This window comes from Plecotus auritus (genome assembly GCF_963455305.1).
Source record: "Plecotus auritus genome assembly, chromosome: 2".
NCBI lineage: Eukaryota > Metazoa > Chordata > Mammalia > Chiroptera > Vespertilionidae > Plecotus > Plecotus auritus.
In genome coordinates, this window is record NC_137771.1 from 27256023 (window position 1) to 27283943 (window position 27921).

Consider the following 27921-nt stretch of genomic DNA (forward strand, 5'->3'; position numbering starts at 1 on the left):
TCTATTTTTGTTCATCAGTTTATGTTGTTCATTATATTCCACAAATGAGTGAGATCATGTGATATTTATCTTTCTCCGACTGGCTTATTTCACTTAGCATAATGCTCTCTAGGTACATCCATGCTGTTGCAAATGGTAAGAGTTCCTTCTTTTTTTTTTTAATTCTTTATTGTTTGAAGTGTTACATACTTCTCCTTTTTCCCCCTTTGACCTCTCCCCAGCCGCCCCCACCCCCCAGCACATGCCCTCACCCCACCCCTCTGTCTGTGTCATTCGTTATGCTCATATGCATGCATACAAGTCCTTTGGTTGATCTCTTACCCCCTCACCCCCCGCCTTCCCTCATAGGTTGGACAGTCTGTTCAATGGTTCTATCACTCTGGTTCTATTTTTGTTCATCAGTTTATGTTGTTCCTTATATTCCACAAATGAGTGAGATAATGTGATATTTATCTTTCTTTGACTGGCTTATTTCACTTAGCATAATGCTCTCCAGTTCCATCCATGCTGTTGCAAATGGTAAGAATCTCTTCTTTTTTATAGCAGCGTAGTATTCCATTGTGTACTAGTAGAAGATGTACTAGTTTTCTAATCCATTCATCTGCTGATGGGCACTTAGGCTGTTTCCAAATCTTAGCTATTGTAAATTGTGCTGCTATGAACATATGGGTGCATATATCCTTTCTGATTGGTGTTTCTGATTTCTTGGGCTATATTCCTAGAAGTGGGATTACTGGGTCAAATGGGAGTTCCATTTTTAATTTTTTGAGGAAACTCCATACAGTTTTCAAGTGTGAGATGGTACCCATCGTCGTTTTAATTTGCATCTCTCAGATGATTAGTGACTCTGAGCATGTTTTCATATGTCTCTTGGCCTTCTGTATGTCCACTTTCGAAAAGTGTCTATTTAGGTCCTTTGCCCATTTTTTTTATTGGATTGTTTATCTTCCTTTTGTTAAGTTGTACGAGTTCCCTACAAACTTTGGAGATTAAATAGTTATCGAATGTAACTTTGGCAAATATGTTCTCCCATGCCGTGGGCTCTCTTGTTTTGTTGATGATTTATTTTGCAGTGCCGAAGCTTTTTATTTTGATGCAGTCCCATTTGTTTATTTTCTCCTTAGTTTCCATTGTCCTGGGAGATGTGTTGGTAAAGATATTGCTACGAGATATGTCAATATTTTGCTGCCTATGGATTCTTCTAAGATTTTTATAGTTTCCTGTCTTATGTTTAAGTCTTTTATCCATTTTAGATTATTTTTGTGTATGGTGTAAGGTGGTGGTCTAGTTTCATTTTTTTACATGTATCTGTACAATATTTCCAATACCATCTATTGAAGAGACTATCTTGACTCTATTGTATGCTCTTGCCTCCTTTGTCAAATATTAATTGAGCATAATAGGGTGGGTCGATATCTGGGTTCTCTCTGACAATGAATCTTTTCATTGTAATATCATTAGCAACCTAGGTAGGCTGAGAATTCCCCAAATCATTAAGTCCTCGTTCATTCTTAAAATATATTCTAGTACATATTTTTATTGATTTTAGAGAGGAAGGGAGAGAGAGAGAGAGATAGAAACATCAATGATGAGAGAGAATTATTGATTGGCTGCCTCCTGCATGCCCACCCCACAATCTATGTATATGCCCTGACCAGGACTCTGACCATGACCTCCTAGTTCATAGGTCTTCACTCAGCCACTGAGCCACACCAGCTGGGCGACATGTTTTCTTTACCATATGCTCCTCTCTTCCTCTGAGTCCTCACAGGCAGTTATTAACATCCACATATCTACTAACAAGTCTGTTGAAGGTGATTGAGGCTGGCGATCATGTCACCCTGGTAGAATTCGGAAATCCAGGTCAAGCTGCCACTGCCTACTGCTCTCTGAATAGCAAACTCAGGGTAACTGAGGCCTGGGCGATGGTTCCCCTTCCCAGTGGAACCCTCCTGGGTTTTGGCACCAAATGTTAGGGTCGCCGATGGAGGAATGCATGAGGCCAAAAGGAGTAAAGAATTATAAACTTGCCCTGGCTGGTTTGGCTCAGTGAATAGAACATAGGCCTTTGGACTGAAGGGTCCCAGGTTTGATTCCGGTCAAGGGCACATGCTTGGGTTGCAGGCTTGATTCCCAGTAGGGGGCTTGCAGGAGGCAGCCGAATCAATGATTCTCTCTCATCATTGATGTTTCTATCTCTCTCCCTCTCCCTTCCTCTCTGAAATCAATAAAACTGTATTTTAAAAAAAGAATTATAAACTTATTTTTAACCTCTGCTAGCAGAAGGGCTGAGACCAAAATGGCATCAGGGCCGAAACCGGTTTGGCTCAGTGGATAGAGCGTCAGCCTGCGGACTGAAGGGTCCCGGGTTCGATTCCGGTCAAGGGCATGTACCTTGGTTGCGGGCACATCCCCAGTGGGGGGTGTGCAGGAGGCAGCTGATGGATGTTTCTCTCTCATCGATGTTTCTAGCTCTCTATCCCTCTCCTTTCCTCTCTGTAAAATATCAATAAAATATATTAAAAAAAAAAAGAATGCTTCAAAATGGCATCAGGGAGGCAGCGATACTTACGTCTCTTGTAAAGGTCAGTCAGAGTAACTGGTCAGATCAGGTACAGGTGGGGGCCAGGTATAGGCAGTCCACTAGAAACTGGATGAGGCAGTTTACTGGGAACTGAAGGCTGTTAATCATGAGACCTATAATGAGAATAATAGGAAAATCGCCGGGAGGGGCTCCAGGCAGGGCATAATGGAGTGCAAGAATGTATCTAACAATGATATGAGGACTATATTATGATAATTCATGTAAAGAGATTAGCATAGTGCCTGGCACAAAGTAAGTGCTCAGTAAATGTTCATTGCTGTGTATGAATGATAAACTCAACCACATAAAGGTTTAAGAGAAATCTGGCTCTGCCCAAAGACAACAAGCTTGTGGGGGGAGGAGGGTCGGGGAAACGTTGGTAGCAGCTCAGTTGCCGAATTCACATTACTTTCCTGGGGGGTAGGGTCGCGGTGGGAAAGGGAATGGGAGGGGCAGAGTATGTGCCTTTAAGATGAGATAAATGGGGACCAGGAAACTTATAAAATCAATCAATCTGAACCAGGCCCGGTAACTCTGTGGGTTAGAGAGTCATTCAGATACGCCAAGGTTGCGGTCCGATCCCCAGTCAGGGCACATCCATGAACGCCTAGATAAGTGGAACTAGGTTCTAAAAATTATGAACCAGCCCTAACCGGTTTGGCTCAGTGGATAGAGCATCGGCCTGTGGACTCAAGGGTCCCAGATTCGATTCCGGTCAAGGGCATGTACCTTGGTTGCAGGCACATACCCAGTAGGGGGTGTGCAGGAGGCAGCTGATCGATGTTTCTCTCTCATTGATGTTTCTAACTCTCTATCCCTCTCCCTTCCTCTCTGTAAAAAATCAATAAAATATATATTTTTAAAAATAAAAATGGTGAGCTGCAGAGTGAAGGATCCCCACAGCATCCACTGCACCAGCCTTCAATATCTGGTGGAGGAGATCATTCAGACTCGAATCTACGAGTCCAAGTATTGGAAAGAGGAGTGCTTTGGACTGATGGCTGAACTTGCAGATGATAAAGCCATGGAGTTAAAGTTTGTGGGTGGCATGTATGGTGGCAACATAAAGCCAACTCCCTTTCTGTGTTTGACCTTGAAGTTGCTGCAGGTTCAACCGGAGAAGGTTATCATTGTTGAGTTTATGAAAAATGAAGACCTCAAGTACATTCTCATGTTGGGAGCACTTTACATGAGGCTGGCAGGCACTGCAATTGATTGTTACGAGTTCATGGAGCCTCTGAACAACAGCTATAGAAAAATTAAGAGCCAGAACCGAAATGGGGATTTTGAGCTGATGCACGTAGATGAATTCATTGATGAACTACTGCACTGTGAGAGAGTCTATGACATCATTCTGCCCCGGCTACAGAAACGCTATGTGCTAGAGAAAGCTGATCAATTGAAGGCTCGGGTTGGCGCTCTAGGAGCGGACATGGATGATGTCCAGTCCAGTGAAGAGGATGAGAAGTTGCAGAGGGTAGTACCATCACCTGATCACCGCTGGAGAAGCTTCGGAGGCTAGGCCTGTTGCCCCTACAGCCCTACAGGAGAAGTAGGAGCGGGTCTCCCAAGAGGAGGAGCCCTTTCCCTCGACTCCCGCCGGGAGAGGCATCAGGGCAGGAGTCCAAGACCTCATACATCTCCTTAGTTACAGACACGGGGGCCACTCAAAATCTCCAAAAACATCTAAGAAGAACCACAAGAAGAGCCAGAGGAAAGGCATAATGAACTCAGATTGGGTTTAGTCCAAATGGCCTGCAGATATGAAGTCACCTCTCTATGTGAAAAGATTAAGATCTACTCCCGAGGCAGCTATGAGAATATTTTAGGGTTTTTTAAAAAATATATTTTTATTGATTTCAGAGAGGAAGAGAGAGATAGAAACATCAATGGTGAGAGAGAATCATTGATTGGCTGCTGCACACTGGGGATCGAGCCCGCAACCTGGGCATGTACCCTGACTGGGAATCAAACCGTGCCCTCCCGGTTCATAGGTCGAAGCTTAACCACTGAACCGTGCGGGCTAGACAAGGGGTGATTTTTTATTTTTGACATAAAGAATCTCCACTTTTTTTTTTTAATATATTTTATTGATTTTTTACAGAGAGGAAGGAAGAGGGATAGAGAGTTAGAAACATCGATGAGAGAGAAACCTCGATCGGCTGCCTCTTGCACACTCCCTACTGGGGATGTGCCCGCAACCAAGTTACGTGCCCTTGACCGGAATCGAACCTGGGACCCTTCAGTCTGCAGGCCGACGCTCTATCCACTGAGCCAAACCGGTTTTGGCTCCACTTTTTTTTTTTCTTATTAAATGAAAGAGGTTCTGGGGGGAAAAAAAAAAGTTGATTGCTGTTTCTCTTTACTTTCAAAGGGAGTCTTTCTGCCTGGCTCCATTCATTCCCTTCCAAGGGCATGCTGAGGGCGTGTCCACTCCTCCCTCCGCCCCACCCAAGCTCCGCCCCTCACTTCTGCCCGGATTGGTTCTTGAGAGGCGGAGCCCAGGAAAGAGCCCAGTACCAAGTGGTGGGGGCGTGGCGCATGCGCGTGTTGGGAAGGGTGGAAGTGAAGAGGAAGATCTGCCGGAAGTAGACGGCAGAGGTGGTGGCGGAGCGGCCGGCAGCTGCATGGGAAACGGGGGCCCAGGACACTTGGCTCGCAGACAGTCAGGCCAGGCAGTCGTTTCTGTGCCTCGCACCCGAAAGGCTTGAGAGCCTCTTTTGAATGGGCCGAGGGCCCCTGGTCCGGCAGCTTTCCCTGCCTTCCCTAAGCCCGCCAGGGGGCGCAGCGCTGAGGGGCTGCAGAGTGGGGGGCGGGCGCGGCTGACGCGAGGAGGGGCGCGGGGCGGAGGAGAGTCCTGCCCCGCTCAGGAAGTGCCCCTGGGCGAGGAACTGGGAGTCCTCACCTCCTGACCGAGGCAAAGGTTTCTGGGGGTGAGGAGGGCGCATCGCCCTCTGCCCCCGCCGGCACCCTGGCCATGACGGGCAAGTCAGTGAAGGACGTGGATCGGTACCAGGCGGTCCTGGCCAACCTGCTGCTGGAGGAGGATAACAAGTTTTGTGCGGACTGCCAGTCTAAAGGTAGCGTAACTCCCCCACCCCCCGCCCCCGGCGGGCGGGAGGTCCTCCAGCTTCCGCGCCGCGCCTGGGAGATGGTTGTGTGGGGAGGGGGTTTCTGGAGCTTAGGCCGTCCAAATCATCCTGAATGGTAACCTCGTGCTACTCTTGCTGCTGAGCCTGGTAGGTGTTCTGCAGCACCGGGATTGGTGTGGAGAGAGGTTGCGAGGGTGAGTGTGCGTGTGTTTGGGGGGGGGGGGGTGATAATGGGGGTGGTGGAGTGGCGTGGTGTGTGCGGGTGAGTGTGCCTGTATTTCAGGGCTTTGAATGAGTTCTGGGCTGTCATTCCAGAGGCAGCCCAGAGCTACAGCCTTCCACTTGCCAAGCTGGGGGTGAACTGCAGTTTGTGTGACTATGACAGAGAGCAGAGAGGGGAAGAGAAAGGGGGAGGGAGGGAGAGAGACGAGAAAAGTGAGGTGATGATGGGGAGGAAAAGTGCTTAAATGATTTTTTAAAGGTGATGATTGTTGCTGCCGGCCATTTGGTTAGCAGTTCTGTCATTTTACCGACTTGCTGAGATCTGACAGTGCTTAGGTGGCTTTCTTCCTGGATATGTGCACTGGGAAACTGCTTTATGCAGTGACACAGTGCGGATTTCTAGACAGCCTAGCCCTGGCTCTGGAGTGCGTTTGAGGCCTAATGTGTATGTGGTGGCAGAAGCTAGCGGATTGTGGCCTTAGTGTAGGATCCGTATAATCACTGGAGAGAAGGAAGCAAGGGATGCATTGAATTTGTTGCTTCCATGGTGATTACCCTTCTAAAGGTGAAATATGATCATTATAAATTGGCAGAGCCATTTAGTCTTTGTTTTCTGTGTCCTCAAAGATTCCTGGTTTGATCCAATTAAAAATCAGTATGATAGAAAGCATGGTTACTAGTGAAATGTTTGCACTTGAAATTTACAGATACAAGTGTCTATACATATTTTGTTTCCTTGTTATCTTTCTGAATTATTTGGAATATAATTAGAGGAGTTGGGAAATTTTTTTTCTTTGGTTGGGGAGAAATAGAGTTATATTTTGGGAACTATTGTTAATTTACTTCTGTTCATCGTGCAGTGGATTTGCCATATAACATATTGGGCATATAGTATATAAGAAATATTCAAATGTATTTGTATTTATCAATATTGACAAGGGAAGTATATGCATAATTGATGCTTTCACTAATTACCTTTTGTTTTATTTTATTTATTTTAAAATATATTTTTATTGATTTCAGAGAGGAAGAGAGAGGGAGAGAGAGATAGAAACATCAATGATAAGAGAGAAACACTGATTGGCTGCCTCCTGCACACTACCCGATGGGGATCTAGCCACAACCCAAGTATGTGCCTTGACCCCTGACCGGCAATCCAACTGTGACCTCCTGAACCACGCCAGCCGGGCTAATTACCTTTTATTTTAGAAAAATAAGGTTATGTGAGAACAGGGAGATGATACATTGATACTACTAGACACCTACTAGTAGTAATATATTTTAGTGCCCTCTACCAATAGATAAATGTGTCATTAGGAAAGCAGGTCCCCAGACTTCTTTTCTGAATTTTTGCATTAGCAAGAATTCATTTTCAAAAGTACTTTAGCATCAGTTTATGTTGAGTAGGTTAATTTCTTAAAGTTGACTCTTGCTAGATTTTGTCCTAAATCTATTAGAAGATTCTGTTTAAAATTTGGGAGTGTATCTCTTGATTTTACTCAAATTCCCCTATATCCTTGGTTGACAGATCTTGAGTCACAGTGAAGCAACCCAGTGGAGTGAGCCTGCTACATTTGGGGAGTCAGATGCCATTGATGATTAGTAATGCCCCCACCCCCATTTGTCATACTACTCTTTTTTTTAAAAGACATTTTTATAAACAGTTATTTATTGAAGTTTTAAAAAAATTTATCTTTTTTGTTGAAAGTATTACAGATGTCCCCCTTTTTTCCCTATTGACTCCCCACTTCCCCATCATACCACTCTTACTCTTACTCATATTCCAATAAAATAGAGCATATGGAAGAAAGAGGTTGACTCATCACTTCTCCAAATTTTCCATTGCTCTTTATCAGTAGCATTAACTGGGGATCAGGTAATGAAATTCTTAATGAGTACTAGTAAATTCTTAATGAGAATTAGTAAATGATGGCTTGTAAACCTTATTAACTGGTGTTGATGGTAGAATCCAGGTTCCTGAAACAATTTCTTTTCACAAGTTAGTTTAACAATTTGGCTTGGGGGCTTCAGTGACGTGGCCATTATATTAAAATTGAGATGACAAGATATCAGCCATCTTTCAATTCAGTTAAATAAGACATTTGTTTATGGTCAGGCCTCACTTTGCTCAGTTTATGAATTATCTAAACCCTCCACTATTTCAGCCCCTCACTCATTTTTCTCTTCCTTTTTCCTGGTTTTGGTTGTCATAATGATCATGTGAACAACTGTCAGATGGTGGAAAGAAGAGGCATTTGCAATCAATAGGTTATGTTTCCTGTTAGCTGTGGTAAAAAATACACTTAGTGGGAAGAGGAATTTAAAAACTGTTGGCTAAAATGAGACTTGGATGTGAGCTTATCTCTGTGTCTCATGTCCTTTCTTACTTAGAAAATTGAGAGCTAACTGGGCCCTCAAAGATTTATGGTTTGATCCAATTAAAAATCAGTGAGTGATTGCTAATCCATTCATATTAAATTAGATGATGTAGCCCTGGACTGCAGACCTGTGAGCAGGTATTTTTGCAATGTCCAAAAATAATAACTCTTTGGCAATGAATCTCCTTTTTAAAACCTTATACTTATTTAAGAATGTTATTATCTTTAGATACATAATTTAAACATTAGAGTAGAGAACAAGAATGTGTTCTCTTTATGTAGTACACGTTTTTTGTTAGTCCTGGGTTTTTTTAAATTTCTTGAGCACAAGACTCACCAGTTTCTGGTACCTCCAAGGCACAGTGACTCCTGTGTGTGAAAGGAAGCTGATTTGGCACTCCTTAAAAAAAAAGTACTGTGTGCCCTAGCCGGTTTGGCTCAGTGGATAGAGTGTCCGCCTGCAGACTCAAGGGTCCCGGGTTCGATTCCGGTCAAGGGCATGTACCTGGGTTGCGGGCACATCCCCAGTAGGGGGCGTGCAGGAGGCAGGTGATCAATGTCTCTCTCATCGATGTTTCTAACTTTCTATCCCTCTGTCTTCCTCTCTGTGGAAAATCAATAAAATATATTTTAAAAAAAATACTGTGACTCGCTGTAGGCCCAAAGATGTGGTTTCCTCACCATCCCAAATCTTCAAGTTATTGTGACCTTTAGGTTAAGTTTTTTGGATTGACCTAAGCAGTAGTGGTAGAACAGAGGACAAACATACTGAAAATTCTAGGTATGTCAATGGTAACTCTACCTAGTTAAGGCTGGGCCCTATTTTTGCATAGACCCTTGGTGGGGTCTTACTGGTCCAAGGTGTAGTCTTTAGCTCTGCAGTTCCATGTTTTATCAGTGTGCCTGAAATAACTCTTTATTGACCTCTTCAGAAACTGGTTTAAATTAGACACTATCTTATTTACCATGAAAGGATCTACCTTTCTGATGACCTGAATACTTGTGTCGCTCTTGGGACACTCCTTTCTCAATATCAAGGCTCGTAAAAAATTGAGAGCTGTATAATGAGCGGAGAATTAAACAGAAAGAAATTTGATGGTCTTGAGGAATATTTACTTCAGACTTTGAAACACCACATGGAATTCTGGAGTCTGACAGGAACTTTGTAATATTTTTTACTTTTCTCTTCTGCTGCATCCTATCTCTGAAATGTTTCACCTTGAATCATCTAACCATTGCATCTGGTTCAATTCCCATTATATATTCTTAAATTTAAATTTACCTTTTGAAAAAGGTAGCACTTGCATGTGGTTCAAAATTCAAAAGGTTTAAAAGGGAATGTGTACAGTGAAAAGTTGTGTTCCTGTCCCTGATTTCCTTAGTCACCATTTTCGTTCCTGGGAGTAACCACTATTGGTAATTTCTTATGTGACTTTTAAGATACAATCTATGCATAGACAACTACATTTAAATATATTCCTAAACAGTGCTTTTGTGCAAAAAGTAGGTGTTACCCCCACTTAATGGCAGCTTGCATTTTTCTTTTAAATTATTTTTAAATGTATTTTTATTGATTGATTTTAAAGAGAGAGAGGAAGGCAGCAAGAGAGAGAGAAACATCGAATTGTTGTTCTGCTTATTTATGCATTCACTGGTTGATTCTTATATGTGCTGTAATGTAGAATCGGACCTGCAACCTTGGCATATTTGGCCCATGCTCTAACCAACTGAGCTACCTAGCCAGGACTGCACACTTGCATTTTTCAGTCAATAGTATAACATGGGGAACATGAAGGTTCACAATATTGAGGGGCTTCCTCATTCTTTCAAGGTATTTTCTAAGTCTGTACCTAGATTATCTTGCTTAAGTGATTTGGAAACCTCTGATCTCATTAAAGGCACCTTAGAAAGTGTCTTAGGCCCATCCATAGCACATAGCTCACCTTACAGGTGCAAAGAAGCAGAGCAGAGGAAGGGGCTGTAGCTTGATGTTGAAATATCCAGTTAAACTCCTTTACTTATTTTAGCTTTGGGACCTTCATTATGCCACCTAACATTCTCAGTTTAATTTTCCTCCTTTGAAAACTAAAGTGCTGAGTAAATAAAAGTGTTACACAGATGTAAGCATTATTTATTACCATTGCTGTTCTTATTTGTTTTATCTTGATTTTATTAATTTCCCATTCTGATGTTATTCCCTTAAATACTCTAGTTCCTGGAAGCCACAATGAGAATGACTCACACAATAATTCCCTAGTCTTTAAGCCAAAACCATTTCCTATATATGGGAGTGCTGGCTTTTTTTTTTTTTTTTTTTTTTTTTTAGGAATTCGCAGTCAGTTTTATTTGGCTTAGGCCCGAAGTCCATGAGTCTTGAGGACCTCTGTGTATCTGTCAGTTTTCTTCTCCACGTTCTTTTCTGCCTGCTTCCAAAGCCCCCTGAGCTGCTTTTTCCTCTGGTAATGGACCTTGGCCTCTCCTTCCTCTTCTGCAGAGTGGCTGTGACTGCCTGGTACTTCCAGCCAACCTCATGAGCCAGGCGCCCTAGGTAGGCAGACTTCCATGTAGGCTTCAGATGTACAACCTTGAGGGCTGCAGCACCATTTGCTTTCTTCTTGTCACAGGGTAGCAGGATCCCATCAAACACCTTGAGGCCTGGCCTTGCTTGGTGTTGTGGGGCAGTGTTTCTTGCTGGGTCGCCAAAAGATGCCGCTGGGGGCTAGGAAGTGGTAAGAACCGCAGGATGGGTTGGTGTTTATTCGCTGGTAGAGGAAGGCCAGGTACTTCAACTTGTTTCTGTAGAAATTGCCAGAAATGTTGATACCCTCACAGTGCACAACCACCATCTTCTGGCCCAGCAATATCTGCTCGGTCACGATAGCTGCCAGGCGACCCAGAAGAAGGCCTTGGCCATGGAGCAACAGGACCTGCCCAACGCCATCTTCAGCAGCCACTGGGAAAGAAGTGGGGGTTCTGGCATTTTTGTAAATGTACTCTATTGGGACCCTTGAGGATGGTCTCTGGATGTTTCCTGACTCTTCAAACTTGATTGAAAAATTACACCAGGGAATCTTTGCATTAACTTCTCTAATAGTAGTACTAAATTTTAACTCCAGTAAATTAATCTCTAGTTTTGCTTTACATTTGTTTCTGTTGATAGCTAAACCATTGCTTGTTACTAAACATCATTACTTAGAACATGAACTTTCCCATAAATTTTTAATTATTTTAGCTGTATCTATGGCACCTTTTGAAAGGTTAAAAAATTCCATCAGATCCAACAGCTTTCTCCAACGAAGATCAAATAACTTTTTGGGTTTTTACAGCTAATGCACCTGAATTCTGACAGCTGTGGTTAGCTTGACACCGTTTTACTGAAAGTAAGTTGTCCAATTCCCAATTAGAATGTCTTTTAATATCAACTTGTTTAACCTGTTCCCTGGGAGATACTTCCCTATCTGTTCTCCTTGTACTTGAAATATCCCGTGGCAGTAGGACAGAGATTACAATATGCCATAACTTTTAGTGGGAACTCTTTGCAAGCTTGCAATCCCACACTACATGTATTCATTCAGACAATATTGCTTGCACACTTTGTGTCAGACACTGTACCAGGATATGTAGATTAAAAACTAGGGCTCGAGGACTCTGAAGTCTAATGGGAAAGCAGATGTGTAAACACATAAATGATGCAATGCTGTCATTAGCGTTATGGTATTGTGTGCAGGGAGAAATGAAAGCATTGAAGAAAGCAAACAAGTCGGCCTCAGGAAGTTGTGGCTTCAAAGAGACATGTAGGTTGTATCTTGAATGATGAGCATGACTTTTCCAGGTGAATTTAGGGGACTTTGCATTATGGGCAGAAGAAACAATGTGCAAAGGCTGCCGGATGTATCACGTGTATGTGTGTGTGAGGAGAATCTTTAGGGTATCTTACCTACATGTTGGGGAGTGGCAAGGGACTTTACTGTGTGGGACTGAGATTATGAATATGCTTTAGACTCCCATAGTACTGGAAGTCTGCCTGCTACTCAGATGGAAGTATAAGTATTACAGATATGAAATATTTTCTGATTACTGAGTAATAAGAAAGGTCTGAGTACTATGCCCACAGATCTCCATGGAAGCGCACCTTCCAGAATACATTAAATTATCTTAGAAAAGTCTAGTGAAATGGCAGCAGTAAGTGTTATGTCATTTCTGGAGTTGATGACATTGGTTTTTGAGTCTGGGCATGCTTTTATACTTAGTCTAAGAGTACTGAATATCTGATGTGTGCTTGTGGTTATTCAGGGCTTAGGAAGTGTAAACAGGTAGTGCAGCCTGATCTCAGTACACTTTTCAGCAAATCTATTGCTTTCAAATAAATCAGAAAATTACTTTCTTTCTGCATTTTTCATCTGATGTCATTGTGGTATGTAGGTGGCAGCTTTCTTGGGCACGGTTGTCTATATAACATGAGTCATTGTCTGTTTCTGTTCTTCTGCCTGAAAATTTCATCTTGGGAATAATGTCATGCGATTGGTGACTGCAACACTTTACTCATTATGTACATTGCAGCTGGCTTTGTATGTTATGTTGACAGTATTTACCTGTGCCATAGACAAGGATAAAGTGACTTCTTAAATAGACAAACTCAATTCCTCCAAATGATATCCCCTGTGAAAAAGATGCCAAGCAGAAATCTGCATAAAACACATTTATGTTTTACATTCTAAGCATACTGTGCCTAACTTTTATTATTGTGTCTGCTTAAATCCTTATCACAGTTGTACTTCTGTTTGAGCACAAGTGGCCAGTTTAAGTAGATAACTAACTTTGAAGAAGTTCTGTATTGGCCTCTGGAATGTGACAGTTCAGCATACCACATTGAAAAGGTAGGAACCACGTCTGTGTAGAGTAGAACACCTTAAAGTGAATTCATTTTTGCCAAATTCCTCTATTGTTAAAGACATATTCCATATTGGTTAGTTTTTTAAAACTGTATTTGCCATGGTTGACATGTCCACTAGAATGTAAGCTCTGTGAGGGCAGGGGTGTTGTGCCTGTTTTTTTTTTTGTTTTTTTTTTAATATATTTTATTGATATTTCGCAGAGAGGAAGGGAGAGGGATAGAAAGCTAGAAACATCGATGAGAGAGAAACATCGATCAGCTGCCTCCTGCACACCTCCCACTGGGGATGTGCCCGCAACCAAGGTACATGCCCTTGCCGGAATCGAACCCGGGACCTTTCAGTCCGCAGGCCGACGCTCTATCCACTGAGCCAAACCGGTTTCGGCTGTGCCTGTTTTGTTCACTGTAGTATTCCCAGCACCTAGAACAGTGCTTGGCACAGATCAGGCTCTTAGTAAATACTTGTTTGAATGAATGAATTGATTTTTGTCATTCATAAATCCGTTGTTTCTTACTAGAAGACATCTTTTACAAGTTATCTGAAAGTTTAATTTTTAGAGAAGTAAGTTTTTGTTGTTGTTTGTTAATCCTCACCTGAGGATATTTTTCCATTGACTTTTAGAGAGAGTGGAGGGGTAGGGGACAGACAGAAACATCGATGTGAGAGAGACACCTAGATTGGTTGCCTCCTGCACACCCCCTACTGGGGATCAAGGCTGCAACCAAGGTACGTGCCCTTGACCCGAATCTAACCGGGACCCTTCAGTCCGAGGGCCTACACTCTATCCACTGAGTCAAACCAGCGAGAGCAGGGAAGCTAAGTTTAAAAATATTTTTTAAAGTCAGGGATCCATTAGGGCAGTGGTCGGCAAACTCATTAGTCAACAGAGCCAAATATCAACAGTACAACGATTGAAATTTCTTTTGAGAGCCAAATTTTTTAAACTTAAACTTCTTCTAACGCCACTTCTTCAAAATAGACTCGCCCAGGCCGTGGTATTTTGTGTAAGAGCCACACTCAAGGGGCCAAAGAGCTGCATGTGGCTTGCGAGCCGCAGTTTGCCGACCACTGCATTAGGGAAATAGAAACCGCTGTAGGTAGTACAAGCAGAGGGAATTTAATATATGGAATAAGTTATACAGGTGATATAAGAGCTGAGAAGGTAAACAGGCTGGTGAGGCAACCCAGAGATTAGCAACCTGGGAGCTACTATACCCCTAAGGAAATTAGAAGGTGCTGGTGTCACCAAAGGCCGAAGCCTGAGCCATCTGGTGTGAGCTAGAAGCATGGAAAGAAGCGCTGTCTGGTGGCAACTGGAACTCAAACCAAGTAAGAGAGAGGGCATTACCCTGGCTTCCCCTGTCCTATTTCTTATCCTTATCAGTACCAACCATTGATGGAACTTACCCAGAAATCAGTTGGCAAGGGAGATGTAGTTCCCTGTGATAGAGTGGAGCAAGGGTAGGATCTGAATGGCAACAGGAAAAAGCACTTAAAAAAAACCTCCAAGATATAGTATTCTTTCTCCTTATAAGTAAATAGTTGCGTTATTTTGGACAAGAGATAAGAAGGGTTTTCAAGCAGGTACAACTTTGTGTGCTTCTAAAGGTTCTTAACTATTGCTGAAACTGAAACAATAATTGGTATCAGGAAGTAATATAACAACTCAGTCATTGCTCATACAAATAGGATGCGTGACTAGGAAAATTGGCTCCGGTTGAATCCGATTTGACTGTTGGTCGCTTCCAGGAGTGATTTATCATTTGGTTACAAAGAAAATAAGTTCCCACCCTGTCTATTCTGGGAATCCTTAAGCAGGATGTGTATACATTGAGTTTGTCCGGTCTACAACTGCAAGACTTGAGTCAGTTACACCTAAGATGTACAGAGAGAATTTTGAGGATTGCAGCCTTAAAACATGGTGCAGATTAGTCATATATCATATATATATATATATATATATATTTAAGGTAATGGTGGTGGAGCTGATTTCCCTTGTGCCACAAATTTTACTGGTCTTTATCTGTCTCCCCCACCCTTACATCTTCAGATGGGTTAGCACTGGGGGAGGGAGGTGAGATCACTGGATCTACTTTCTTCTATACTGGACCTGAAAAGTGTATCTTGTAAGGAAAGTTTCTGCTGCTCCATTTAAAGGCAAAACTTTCCAAATTATTGCTTCTAGTTTTCTTCTTGATTATAAAGTGCTTAAGGAGTTACATGATACAAGTTTAGCACTTTCTAGAAGTGCTTTTTTTGTCAATCAGGTCACCTGCCTTTGGGCCCCTGCTATGTTAATGGAATTGGTGGAACTAGGCCAGCAAAGGTTTTCAGTGGAGTGTAAGTATGTTTGCTTTTAGGCTATTTTCCGCAGAGGCCGGGATAAGGGACCCTCATTGTTTGAGTAAGGTTACCAACTGTAAAAATTGCATAGGTTTCATTGTTTTTCTCTTTTCTTCAAAAATTAATTTCCTCTTGGCAGGTATTACTATAATTCCAGATGTCATTAAAATGTAATTTGTATTTTAAAAAGTGTATGAGACTGCTTTCCAGAATACCAGTTCTTTTCAGCCAGTCCATTCAACTTAAGAGGTACAGCTATGTATTTAAAAAAAAAAAAATTATTGATTTCAGAGAGGAGGGAGTGGGAGACAGAGATACAAACATAAAATAATAAGACAGAATCATTGATTGGCTTGATCCCACACTGAGGATCAAGCCCAGAACTCGGGCATGTGCCCTGACCAGGAATCGAACCCTGATTTCGTGGTTCAGAGGTCAACACTCACCCACTGAGCCATGCCAGCTGGGCACATCTATGCATTTTTGAAGCCTCATGTTTAATAAGTACAATATTTCACTATTGTATTTGACTCTTCCATTTTCCAAACTTTCTCCTTTCCTACCCCACTCTTCTGGATCCTGTATTTCTCCACAGGCTTTGTGGATGCTGGTCCATTGACGGCTGCACTGCAGGTCCCTCCCCAGTGGAAAGCCTCAGAGATGAGTCAAATCTGCCTTCAGCTATGACCATCCATCAGTGTAAGGTTGTCCTGGTGGTCGTCTTCAGTTTGTCCAACTTTCCCCTTCCCCCTGACTTCCCTCATATGTGGCTGAAACTTGCCCTGGAATCCCACCTTTGTAACATATCAATGGGTGGTTAACAGGATTTTATTATTGCTGCTTTTTTTTCATTTTCAAGTAATGTTAAGTAGTTTTCTGACCATTTTTGTTGACATAGCACCCCCTCCTCCTTTGTATATTTCCTATGGGTATTCTGGTTTGCTTTTACATACATATAGAATATAGTTTATTGAGGAAGTACTAGGTTTCAGAAGCCCACCTGAAGAATGCTATACTGATTTTTTTTTTTTTTACTTCAGGTCAAAACTTTCAGAAAGGAATTTCTTAATCCAAAGCAGTGAGAACTGGATTCCTCAGGCTTCATGTCATTTCTCCTCAACCAAAAAACAAGCGTGTAACATAATCATTTTATGATTTATTGAAAATAGTAAAGCAGATATGGGAGGAAGTGAGATCTAATGTCTGTAGCTGGTAAGCCTGTCTTAGCATAGCGATTTGAGAGAATAGCCTTTTCTCAAATAACCAGGCAGTCCTTCGCAGCAGTTGCTAGTGATGGAAAAATTATAAATCCCCAAGCTTCTACCACAGAGCTCACATTTTTAGATGTGGGTTTACATATTAATCCTACAACATTGCTTCCTGAAGTGCACACCAAGTAAATGTCAACTTCTTCCTCTTTTCTTGTCTTACTGGAAGTCCCCAGTGTGTGGATTTTGAACTAAGTTCTCTAGTGTTTCAAGCCCTGAGTTAAAAATTGTCTTAATATTATTTAGATGGTTGTTCTTGTTCTGTGCCTTCAAAAAATAATTTCTCACAGAATCTTCTATGTGAGCTGAGAACATCTTTGACTGCAGTCTAAAGCTCATGGGGGGAGGGATGCTGGTATCTTTTTCTTGTTGATACTTTACCACTAGGGTTATAACTACCACAAGCCCTCCAATGAGAAGTAGGAAGGAAACTCCCTGTTCTTACCATGATGCTTTTGTTCAAAATAGCTGTAAACAGCAGAGGTAATGGAAACCAATTTAAGTGTGACTGCTGATTTGAGAAAGAAAGAATGAAAAGACTCAGGCTCCTCTGTTATGTTGAAAGCATTTTTACTGAAAGAATAGCTGCTTGGAACTGGGGGCTTCATCTGTCTGAAGTTAGGCATGAGGAGTGGGGTTAGAGCTACTGTTTCAGACCAAGGATAATTTTGAGAAAAGATCTTCCTTAGAATGAGTGCCATAATAATGTTCCCAGCCGGTACGTGAGAGAAAGTATCATTAAATGCAACACTGGACCCAGGAAGACTCCAAACCAACTCCTCTGAGCATTCTGACTTGGTTCTGAGCCTCATCTGTGAACAGAAAGCAGCCTGACAGAAGTGACTCAAATCAAGGGTCTATATTGGGTGCAGAGTAAAAATGAGGTTCAGTTTCATTAGACTTCTTATGTATTTGCAGGAGAGAGGGGGAAGAATCCTATATAATAAAAGGCTAATATGCAAATTATCCCCTCGGGAGTTCGATCTATCGGAAAGTTCGACCACTCGCTGTGACCTGCACTGACCACCAGGGCGCGATGCGGAATGAAGGAAGGCCCTGGCCAGCAGCGGGAAGGCCCCGATCGGCCCTGATTGCTGGCCAGGCCTAGGGACCCTATCGGTGTACAAGTTTTGTGCGCCGGGCCTCTAGTTGTTACAATAGGATCAAACTCCCAGACCAGCTGTTTTTTGTCTTGTGGGATTTTGGGGAGTGGGGAAGTAGAAGAGTCCTTGTGCTTATTAGCTAAACATCATTAATGTGATTTCTTTGGAAAGCAAATCTTTATTTTTCTGCTTATGAAAGTTATTCATATTTGTGATAACGTTCATTGAGAAGAATGAAGTATAATGATGCAGAAGATATTGCCCATACCCCATTTTGTCCATTTTTTACTTGAGCTTATATTTTCATTATTGTTTTTGCATAACATTTATTATAAGTGTTTTTCATGACATTAAAAACATCTAAATACCTTTATTGTATTCTGTTTGTGTATCATTTGGTGTGCTGGCTGACGCTCTAACCATTGAGCAACACCAATGTTTTGTCTTTTGAAAGTTACCTTCATACTGTTAACACAGCTTTTGAAGATCTGCATTCCAGGAAGCTGAGCAGGTGAATCTCAGGGTTACTTTGTGGTAATCACTTCTTTGTGCCATCTCTTGTGTGCTTCTGGCTTTGGAGCCACATTGAAAACCGGAGCCAGTCACCCAGCTAGTACTCTGCCCTCTCACTAGGAGCTTTTAGTGTGACACATCGTCTTGGGGAAAATGTAGCATGGGGTGTGAAACAGGAGGCTAAAATAGCGGTTCCTTGGCCTTTTTGTAGGAGGGGGGAAGTATTTAGGCACTGTTCTCAGGTGCCATAAACATTAATAATAACCTGGCAGCAGCTTTACGAGTGTCCCTGTTCCCACTGGAACAGGTTTGTTTAATTTGAAGAACCTTACTTTGACTCTTTGGAAGCTGTGATTTTTCCCCCTAGAGATTTGCTCTGGGTTTATCTTCATAATGTTCCCTTTACAGGCTCTTTCAATTTACATGGCTGGCATCTTTGTCCCACCCCTCTGGACCTCATTATATCCAGTTTTGAAACACCTAGGTTTTGAAACACAGTAGTGAATATTTTCTTTTTGAAAGGGCCTATCTCCGCCTTTTGCTCTCCTCCCTTTAGCCAAGGCCGTTTTGATGACTAACATTCAGCATGCCACTGGACTAACTGTACTTTGACCCCAGAATTCATTTCTGTTCTGCTGTTGGTTTAGAAATGAAAGGTCTAGCTTGTTTGTATATGGCTGTGATTCAGTTATACTGATTTTCTGTCTATTTGCCATTGGTTGGGGCTCCTTTGACGTGTTAGGGAAGCTGCCGCACGTCATTGTGGAGAGAAGTTTATATGTTCGTTATCTTGCACAAGGGTTCATCTGCTGACTCAGAAGGTTTTGTATGAAGCCTCTGCTTGGGTGAAAGGCATGAGGTTCCCTTCAAACAGTGGGAAAACATTTTCAGCCTGGGACTTGTTTCTGAGCTCTAGTGTGTGATACTGTCCTCCACTTCTGGGCTTCCTTTGAGGATGGGAAGTGGTGTGAATAAGCCTTCATGCACAACCTCAGGTGTTGGGCTTCCTAGCAGCAGAAGGTGAATTGAGTGTTGAAACAGAAAAGAACACCTACTATAAAGAACAGGGTATCGCCCTAGCTGGTTTGGCTCAATGGATAGAGCGTCAGCCTGCGGACTGAAGGGTCCCAGGTTCGATTCCAGCCAAGGGCACATGCCTTGGTTGCGGGCTCGGTCCCCAGTTGGGGGCGTGCAGGAGGCAGCCAATCAATGATTCTCTCTCATCACTGATGTTTCTATCTCTCCCTCCCTCTTCCTTCTTCTCTAAAATCAATAAAATATATAAAAAAAAAAAAGAAAAAAAGAACAGGGTATCAATTCAGTGACCATTATTCAGCACCCACCATGTATAACACACATTTGGGGAATATAAAGATGATTCTAATTCAGTCCAGCTGATGATTTCCTCTGTGAAATTGGGTAAATGACTTGACTTCTCTGGGCCTTAGTTTCTCCAGCTGTGCTTGGACTAGATAATCCTTAAGTTTCTTTCTAATTTTGGAATTTTGTACTCTAAATTGTTTGTTACAGAAGAGGCTTTTCCACAGAATTGGTATATTCTTATATCTCACATGCTCCAAACTAAATGGCTTATAAATGGTTCCTCTAGAGCCGGCTTCTCAACCTCAGCACTCTTGACATTTATTTACTTATTTCTGTACAAAGATCTTTATTGTGCTGCATAGAATACAACATTAATAGCACTGGCTAAAGAGAAGTCCTTCTTTAAGATTAAAAAAATTTTATTGAATGTATTGGGGTGATAGCCTATCGAATAAAAGAGTAATATGCAAATTGACCATCACTCCAAGACACAAGATGGCTGTCCCCATGTGGTCAAAGATGGCTGCCCCCATGTGGACACAAGATGGCCACCACAAGATGGCCTGTAGGGGAGGGCAGTTGTGGGTAGTTAGGAGTGACCAGACCAGCAGAGGAGGGCAGTTGGGGGAGACCAAGCCAGCAAGGGAGGGCTATTGGGGGGGACCCAGGCCTGCAGGGGAGGGCAGTTGGGGAGGACCAGGCCTGCAGGGGAGGGCAGTTGTGGGGGACCAGGCCTGCAGGGGAGGGCAGTTGGGAGGGACCAGGCATGCAGCGGAGGGCAGTTGGGGGCAATCAGGCAATCAGGGAGGGCAGTTGAGGGGGGACCAGGCCTGCAGTGGAGGACAGTTGCGGGGGACCGGGCCTGCAGGAGAGGGCAGTTGGGAGAGACCAGGCCAGCAGTGGAGGGCAGTTGTGGGGGGGGGAGGACCAGGCCTGCAGTGGAGGACAGTTGCGGGGGGACCCAGGCCTGCAGGGGAGGGTAGTTGGTGGAGACCAGGCCTGCAGGGGAGGGCAGTTGGGGGGGACCAGGCCTGCAGGGGAGGGCAGTTGGGGGTGACCAAGGCCTGCAGTGGAGGGCAGTTGGGGGGGACCAGGCCTGCAGGGGAGGGCATTTGGGGGTAACCAGGCCTGCAGGGGAGGGCAGTTGGGGGCGATCAGGCCAGCAGGGAAGGTAGTTAGGGGTGACCGGGATAGCAGAGGAGGGCAGTTGGGGGAGACCAGGCCAGCAGGGGAGGTCAGTTGGGTGGGACCAGGACAGCAGGGGAGACCAGTTGGGGGGGACCAGGACAGCAGGGGAGGGCAGTTGGGGGGGACCAGGACAGCAGGGGAGGGCAGTTAGGGGCAATTGGGCCTGCCAGGGAGCAGTTAGGCATCAATCAGGCTGGCAGGGGAGTGGTTAGGGGGTGATCAGGCTGGCAGGCAAAAGGGGTTAGGGGTAATCAGGCAGAGGCAGGCGAGTGGTTGGGAGCCAGCAGTCCTGGATTGTGAGAGGAATGTCTGATGGACCTAAATGGGCAGTTGGACATCCCCCAAGGTGTCCCAGATTGGAGAGAGTGCAGGCTGGACTGAGGGACACCCCCCCATGCACGAATTTCGTGCACCGGGCCTCTAGTTGGTTAATAAAATTATATAGTTTTCAGGTGTACAATCCTATAATACATCACCTGTATATTGTATTATGTGTTCACCACCCCAACTCAAGTCTCCTTCCATCACCATTTATCCCCTCCCCTTTACCCTTTTCACCCACGCCCATTTTCCTCTGGTAATCACCATACTGTTGTCTGTGTCTATGAATTCTTTTTTTCTTTGCTTAATCCCTTCACCTTTTTCACCCAGTCTCCCAACCCCCTCCCCTCTGACAGCTGTCAGTCTGTTCTCTATATCTATGAGTCTATTTCTATTTTGTTTGTTAGTTTATTTTGTTCATTAGATTCTACATAAAGTAAGATCATATGGTATTTGTCTTTCTCTGACTGGCTTATTTCATTTAGCATAATAGTCTCAGGTCTATCCATGGTGTCACAAAAGGTAAGATTTCCTTCTTTTTTATGGCTGAGTAGTATTCCATTGTGTAAAATGTACCACAGCTTTTTTATTCATTCATCCACTGATGGATACTTGGGCTGCTTCCAAACCCTGGCTATTGTAAATAATGCTGCAGTGACCAGAGGGGTGCATATATTCCTTTGAGTTAGTGTTTTGGGATACTTAGGCTATATTCCCAGAAGTGTACTTGCTGGGTTCTCTTGCCATTTTTGATACTTCTTTTTTGTGGGGCTGTGCAGGATATTTAGCAACGTCCCTGGCCTGTGCCCACTAGATGCCAGGAGCACCCCCACCTCCTATCAGTTATAACAACTAAAAGTGTCTCCAGACATTGACATTGCCCCTTGGGAAAATTGCTTTACTTGAAAACCACTGCTGGAGAGGAAAGAAAGTGGCACTGTTTGAGTGTGGGCTATTTTTAACATCCCTTTTTACATTGTTCCTCTTTCGCTTATTACTTATCCTAGGGGAGGGGAATGAAGAGTGCAGTCATTGGTCAGTGGCCCTATCACCCTTCTTTAGTAGCTTCTTTTAAAGATATGCATACCCCAAATGGACACTGCATCTTCTGTTTGTTGTTGTTGTTGTTGTTGTTGTTTTCAGAATAGGAGTAGGATATTGGTTATTGCAAAGAGGAAGTTAAGACTTTAACTTGAAGTAATGTTAAAATGTTAAGAACTGAATGTCCCCAGGGAGTGAAGAAAGTGACTTCTAGCGAACCAAGATAGATTTAGCATTTGTTACCTGAAGTGAGGTCATGACTGATGGGAAATTAGTTTAATTATAATGTCAAATTTTGAAATACCAAATCCACCTTGCAGACTTTGAAATGATTGCCTGGCTATTAGCTCAGCAATCCCTCCCTGCACACTTCCTCCCTGAGTCTGCTCTTAACCATTGAGATAGTGATTGAAATGTATTACCTCTCTTATGAGATCTTATTTTTATACTTGTTATGTTTGCTATAAAATGTCAGTTTTAGATTGAATAAATGTATTTGCCCCAATGCCATCTTTTCTTCATCTCTTTTAAATCTACATTCTTGCCCTAACTGGTTTGGCTCAGTGGATAGAGCATTGGCCTGCGTACTTAAGGGTCCCAGGTTCGATTCCAGTCAAGGGCATGTACCAGTAGGGAGGGTGCAGGAGGCAGCTGACCGATGTTTCTCTCTCATCGATGTTTCTAACTCTCTATCCCTCTCCCTTCCTCTCTGTAAAAAAAAAATCAATAAAATATATTTTAAATAAATAAATAAATAAATAAATCTACATTCTTGGTTGGGTTGGGTGCAGAATGATGCTATTTCTGATTGGAGTAGAGTGTGTTCTGTGAGCATCCTTGCTGGCATGCTCTGGGACCCCAAAGCTATGACGAAGCTGACACTGAGCCTGTGTCAGTCCCTATCCCTCGGTCCCGGCAAGTTCTGGGTTCCATTTCAGCTGAGCCTTTACTGGAGTAATTGGCCACATGGTGCCTTCAAGCCAAACAATTGTTTGTACTGAGATGGTCTCGCTGTTTAGCTCCAAATGAAATAATGTCCTTCCTGCCCCCAATGAAAGCAGTTGTTTTTTTATTTCCTCCCTCCCTTTTTCAGAGAAGCCATGCCTTCACCGAGACTCTCCTAGCTTATTCATAAATGCTTTAAGCAGGGTCTTTGTGCAGAGAAAATTGTCTACAGCCAAGATACTGTGGGCTAACCTGAGTCAAGGAATGTTAAGGATACCCTATACTCTTTCCCCCAACTTTCTTTATAAGATATTTCAATGACCTTTGGATGATTTTCTGAGTAATAAGTGTTTTGAATCTCAAGTTCACAAGACAAATACTAGTGGTGTTTTTTTTTTAAGTATACCAAATTATACTAAAGGAGCTCACAAAAGTAAAACCCAACAACAGAACAATCATAGATGAGTATCACAGAAGAACAACAGATTGTGGGAGTCAGAATAGGATGGAGCAAGATTTTCACAAAATGATGTTTTGCTAATGGAAGTAATAGCCCCGTAAAGCGATTTGTGAGAGATCTTACATTAATCCAGACGTGTAAGTAGTCCAGTCTTCCTTATTAGTCAAAACAGAGAACCTCCAAAATGTGAATTCAGGAAGGAGAATCCACAAGTATAGATGAAAATTGCCCAAGTGGCCCCCATGTGTCCTGCTTCTCTCTCCCAGTTGGGGTTGCTTCGCTGGATCATCGGAGCTTTCATCACATTGCTGCCTGTGCTCTAATGCTCTGCTTCATGTGCAGATACCAATCACTTTGCTTCTTTCCCCTTAGCCCTGTTAAGACTTTTTAGAACTTTAACAACAAAGGGGAAGCAAAGAATGGAATTTACCACAAAATATACTTAAAATTGTTCTTCCTCCACCCTAGCTGGTTTCGTTCAGAGCATTGGCCCATAGACTGAAGGGTTTCTAGCTCGATTTCGGTCAAGGCACATACCTCGGTTGCAGGCTTGATCCCCATGTGGGAGGCAACTAATCAATGTGTCTCTTTCACATCAATGTTTCTCTCTGTCTCCCTCCCTCAAAATCAATGGGAAAAAATATTTAAAAATCAATGGGAAAAAAATCCTTGGAAATCAATGGAAAAAAATATGCTTGGCTGAGGATTAATAACAACAAAAAAGTCACTCTTTTAAGATTTAATTGTTGACCCTTCCTTGGCTTGTTCCCAGTCCCTGCTCCACTTCACAGTCCTGAGATCTTTGTGCCTTAGCTTTACAGGACCAGTGTAGATTCCTTTTTTTTTTTTTTTTTTTTATAATGTATCTTTATTGTTAAAAGTATTACAGGTCAGTGTAGATTCTTAATTACCTTGCTTGATTTCTTTTTTCTTGGCACCAGACCCTCCTCCATGTGTAAGGTGCTGTGTAAGGATCCACCACCCATGAATTTAGAACTTGACCTAGAAGTAAGACCTGAACTAGCGATCTTGTGCTGCTGCTCACTTAGGGCTCTTTTACTCATTTCTCAGTAGATAGGCACCCAGGCCCCTTACTGAGGATACTGGCATAAGAGACATTGTCCTGCAGCTGAAACTCAAGATTCTCCAGAAAGAATGGGGCTCCCACTTGGAGATCCTGCAGTACATATCACATTTTTACACTAGTCTCTCGTGGGAATATTTATTTAACAAAAAACAAAACCCAAATAATTACAAGATGCCAATTCCCCTAAACTAATCAATGAATTTGGGGTTGAACTAATAATAATATTGCTAAGTTTAGCTAGGGGTATTATTGTTTAGTTTTTTGCATTGTTTTTAAAACCTATCAAACCTTATTGAGATAAATATTAAGTTACTTTGATAGATTTACAATAACACCTTGCTGCATTTCCTATAATGTTTCATGTCAAACTTCAACGAATGGTTTAAGTAATAGGGGATCTTTTATTTCAGTTGAAGTACGTAGTTATAGTGTCCGCTTCTAGAGTTTAGTGAAGTAGAAATAATATGCTCTTAAGCATTATATGAAACACTATCTTAGGAATTATAAGAGCAAATGTAGCATCAGTTAAATAGCCATTAAAGAAAAACAGATAAATCAAAATTACTTTTAAAGAGAGAAAACATTGGCAAATGTTTTCCTGTGGTTGTGGATATTCAGGGGGCTGCTGCTGTGGAAGCTTAAACCTAAATGTGACCCCTGAGGCCCACTGTAGGAAAGCTTGGAATTCAAGCTGTTTTAGCCAATTTTTGTCTGCTGTGACCTTTTTCCCCCCTTAACTCATTGATCTTTTTCTCAGTGGACAGAGATGCCAACCAACTTTGTTGAGCTTTTTTTCTCATGGGACACAATCCATCTTTAATAGAAAGAAATGTTTCTTTTTAATTCTTTCTCTAGATTTTTGGCCATCTTTCCACAGGAGTTGCATTTCTTTTGGTGTTTTCATACATTTGGGGAATTTTTTTTATTTTTTTATTTCTAAGCAGTAAATTCCCTCCTTGATTAGTTATCAGCAAAGTTTCACTATATGTTCTTGATGTAGTTCAGTCAGTGTTTGTGGACAGTGTCTCTTTTTGACAAAAGGAAACAGCATTCTTGCGAGAGGAACCGGATGGGAACAAAGGTTGATTGAGTAAGTCCTTATTTTAGTCTCATGGTTCCTTAAAATGTTTGTACTTACAGAGTTCAAGGTTACTGTTTATTGTTGTTTTAGAATAGAGGACGAGGTGAGTTCTCTTTTGTGTAGATGAAAATAGGCGGGTAAACATACCTCTCAGGCCCCACTTAAATGCTCCAAGAGGGCAGTGGTGTTTCTGTGTATTTGTAGTGAATCGGGGTGGAGGGATGTAATGAGTAGAACTGAGGAAACTGGCATTAGAATTGTTCTTAAAACAAACACTGCTTCTTCTTCACTTTGACTCCCAATTTTTGTGTTAGAGTTAATGACAGGCCAAATCAAAGTGAATTAAGCTCTGTTTTCAAATCAGAGTTTATTGATTTAGGTTCTTCCTTATTTGTTTGTTAGTTTTTTAAAGATGACCTAGTTGACTCTAGGGAGCGAGTGTTAGCAACATGTGGAATGTGTCCTTAAAGAGCAGTTTGGGACCCAGGCACCCTGTGCAGGACACGAGGCCCTGTGTCTGCATAATGAATTCTTAACTGTTGACGTGATAGAAGAAAAAAAATCCAGGTCAAAATAGTACAGTGGCCATGTAATCCAGGTGGAGCACATAATTATCTCCCTTATTGTGAGCCAACTATGATATGCACATGGAGCAGCTTGAAAGAAATGTGAATCATGAGTAAAAATAGAAGAAGAAAAGATAGCCCAGATTCTGTTTTTTGTCATTTGTTTTCAGCACATAAAACTGGTCCTTTATTTTCTTTGTAAGTTTAAATATTTCCTTTCCCTTTACCAACCATCAATGTTTCCCCTTATTTTGCTTTAAGACTCCTCTTGACTAATATAAAATCTTTACTTCAGAACTAAAGATATACAGTACTGACCTCGGAATGATCTACATTTCGGCCAGCTCAAATTTGATAATCAACATCTCATATAGCTTTTCCTACATCCTTTTGTAAAGAAAGAAAAGTCTGAATTATTTATTTCTATATAGTTATGCCAGCCACAAGTTAACTGTCCTTAAAAGCAGCAAAAGACAATTGGCTTAGCTGTTTATTTTTTTATTTTCATTTTATACTAGAGGCCTGGTGCATGGGTTCGTGCACCGGTGGGGTCCCTTGGCCTGGCCTGTGCCCTCTTGCAATCCAGGACCCCTTGGGAGATATTGGAGAGCTGATTTTGGCCCGATCTCTGCAGGCCAGGCTAAGGAATCCCACTGGTGCACAAATTCGTGCACTGGGCCTCTAGTATGCATAAGATCTTTGGTAATCTCTTCCTGCCCTCCCCCTTCTCCTCTTTCCTCTTGAGATTCATCAGTCTGTTCCATGTTTCCATACCTGTGCATTGAGCATCTGCTCCCTGGTTCAGTGCACATCATAGCTACCGATCGAACGGTCGCTTAGGCTTTTATATATATATAGATACTTATTTTAAACATATTTTTATTGATTTCAGAGAGGGAGAAAGATAGAAACATCAATGATGAGAGAGAATCATTGATTGGTTGCCTCCTGCAATCCCCACACTGGGGATCGAGCCCTCAATCCTGGGCATGTGCATTGACCGGGAATTGAACTGTGACCTCCTGGTTCATAGGTTAATGTTCAACCACTGAGCCATGCCACCTGGGCATTGTTTAGCTATTTAATGTAGAGCTACTATTATGTGCCCCTCTGTCTTACAGCTTCATATTTTGAAAAATCATCCACTTCCTCTTTAATGTTATTTCAAATTGATGTTACACAACCGGAGTTCAGTAGAAACAACATGATGAATTAGAAAGAATGTAAACCACAGATTCTTGTTTTATTTACAAATGTGACCTGTAGCATGTTTGTGTTTGGTACACCTTGAAAAATATATTAATAAGAGTTCCTTCCTGAACTTCAAATGAAAAGTTACCAGGGTGCACCCTAACACCACCATTCTTCAGTAGCTGCTCCTTCAATGACCACAGGTCATATCCAAGTTGTGACTTGTTCATCAGCACCCTAAGTATAGTACTAATTTAATGGAGTCTTTGGGATTACTGAAATTTTGGCCTCCCTTCTTTTCATTTTATTGAATTTATTGA

General features: G+C 42.4%; 2 protein-coding genes and 1 pseudogene across 4 annotated transcripts in view; 2 read left to right on the forward strand and 1 right to left on the reverse strand.

Moving 5' to 3' along the window:
* Positions 1–3455: 3455 nt before the first annotated feature.
* LOC308242701 (pre-mRNA-splicing factor 38A-like) lies at positions 3456–4106 on the forward strand (the record flags this gene model as incomplete). Its single annotated transcript, XM_080657107.1, has 1 exon — positions 3456–4106. One exon carries the CDS (start codon positions 3456–3458, stop codon positions 4104–4106), a length of 651 nt encoding a protein of 216 aa, XP_080513233.1.
* Positions 4107–5135: 1029 nt separating this feature from the next.
* The window catches only part of SMAP2 (small ArfGAP2), a 47057-nt gene continuing 24271 nt past the window's right edge, over positions 5136–27921 (forward strand). For both annotated transcript variants that reach the window (XM_080658396.1, XM_080658397.1), the window contains exon 1: positions 5136–5664. In XM_080658396.1, the coding sequence (XP_080514522.1) occupies positions 5562–5664 (103 nt within the window). In that variant the 5' untranslated portion in view covers positions 5136–5561. The remainder of the gene's footprint in view (positions 5665–27921) is intronic.
* Positions 10628–13231, reverse strand: LOC308242566 (large ribosomal subunit protein uL13-like; annotated as a pseudogene). The gene is made up of 3 exons: positions 13142–13231; positions 12869–12935; positions 10628–11229 (listed from the first exon to the last, which is right to left on the reverse strand). The product of its transcript is annotated as a large ribosomal subunit protein uL13-like (transcript).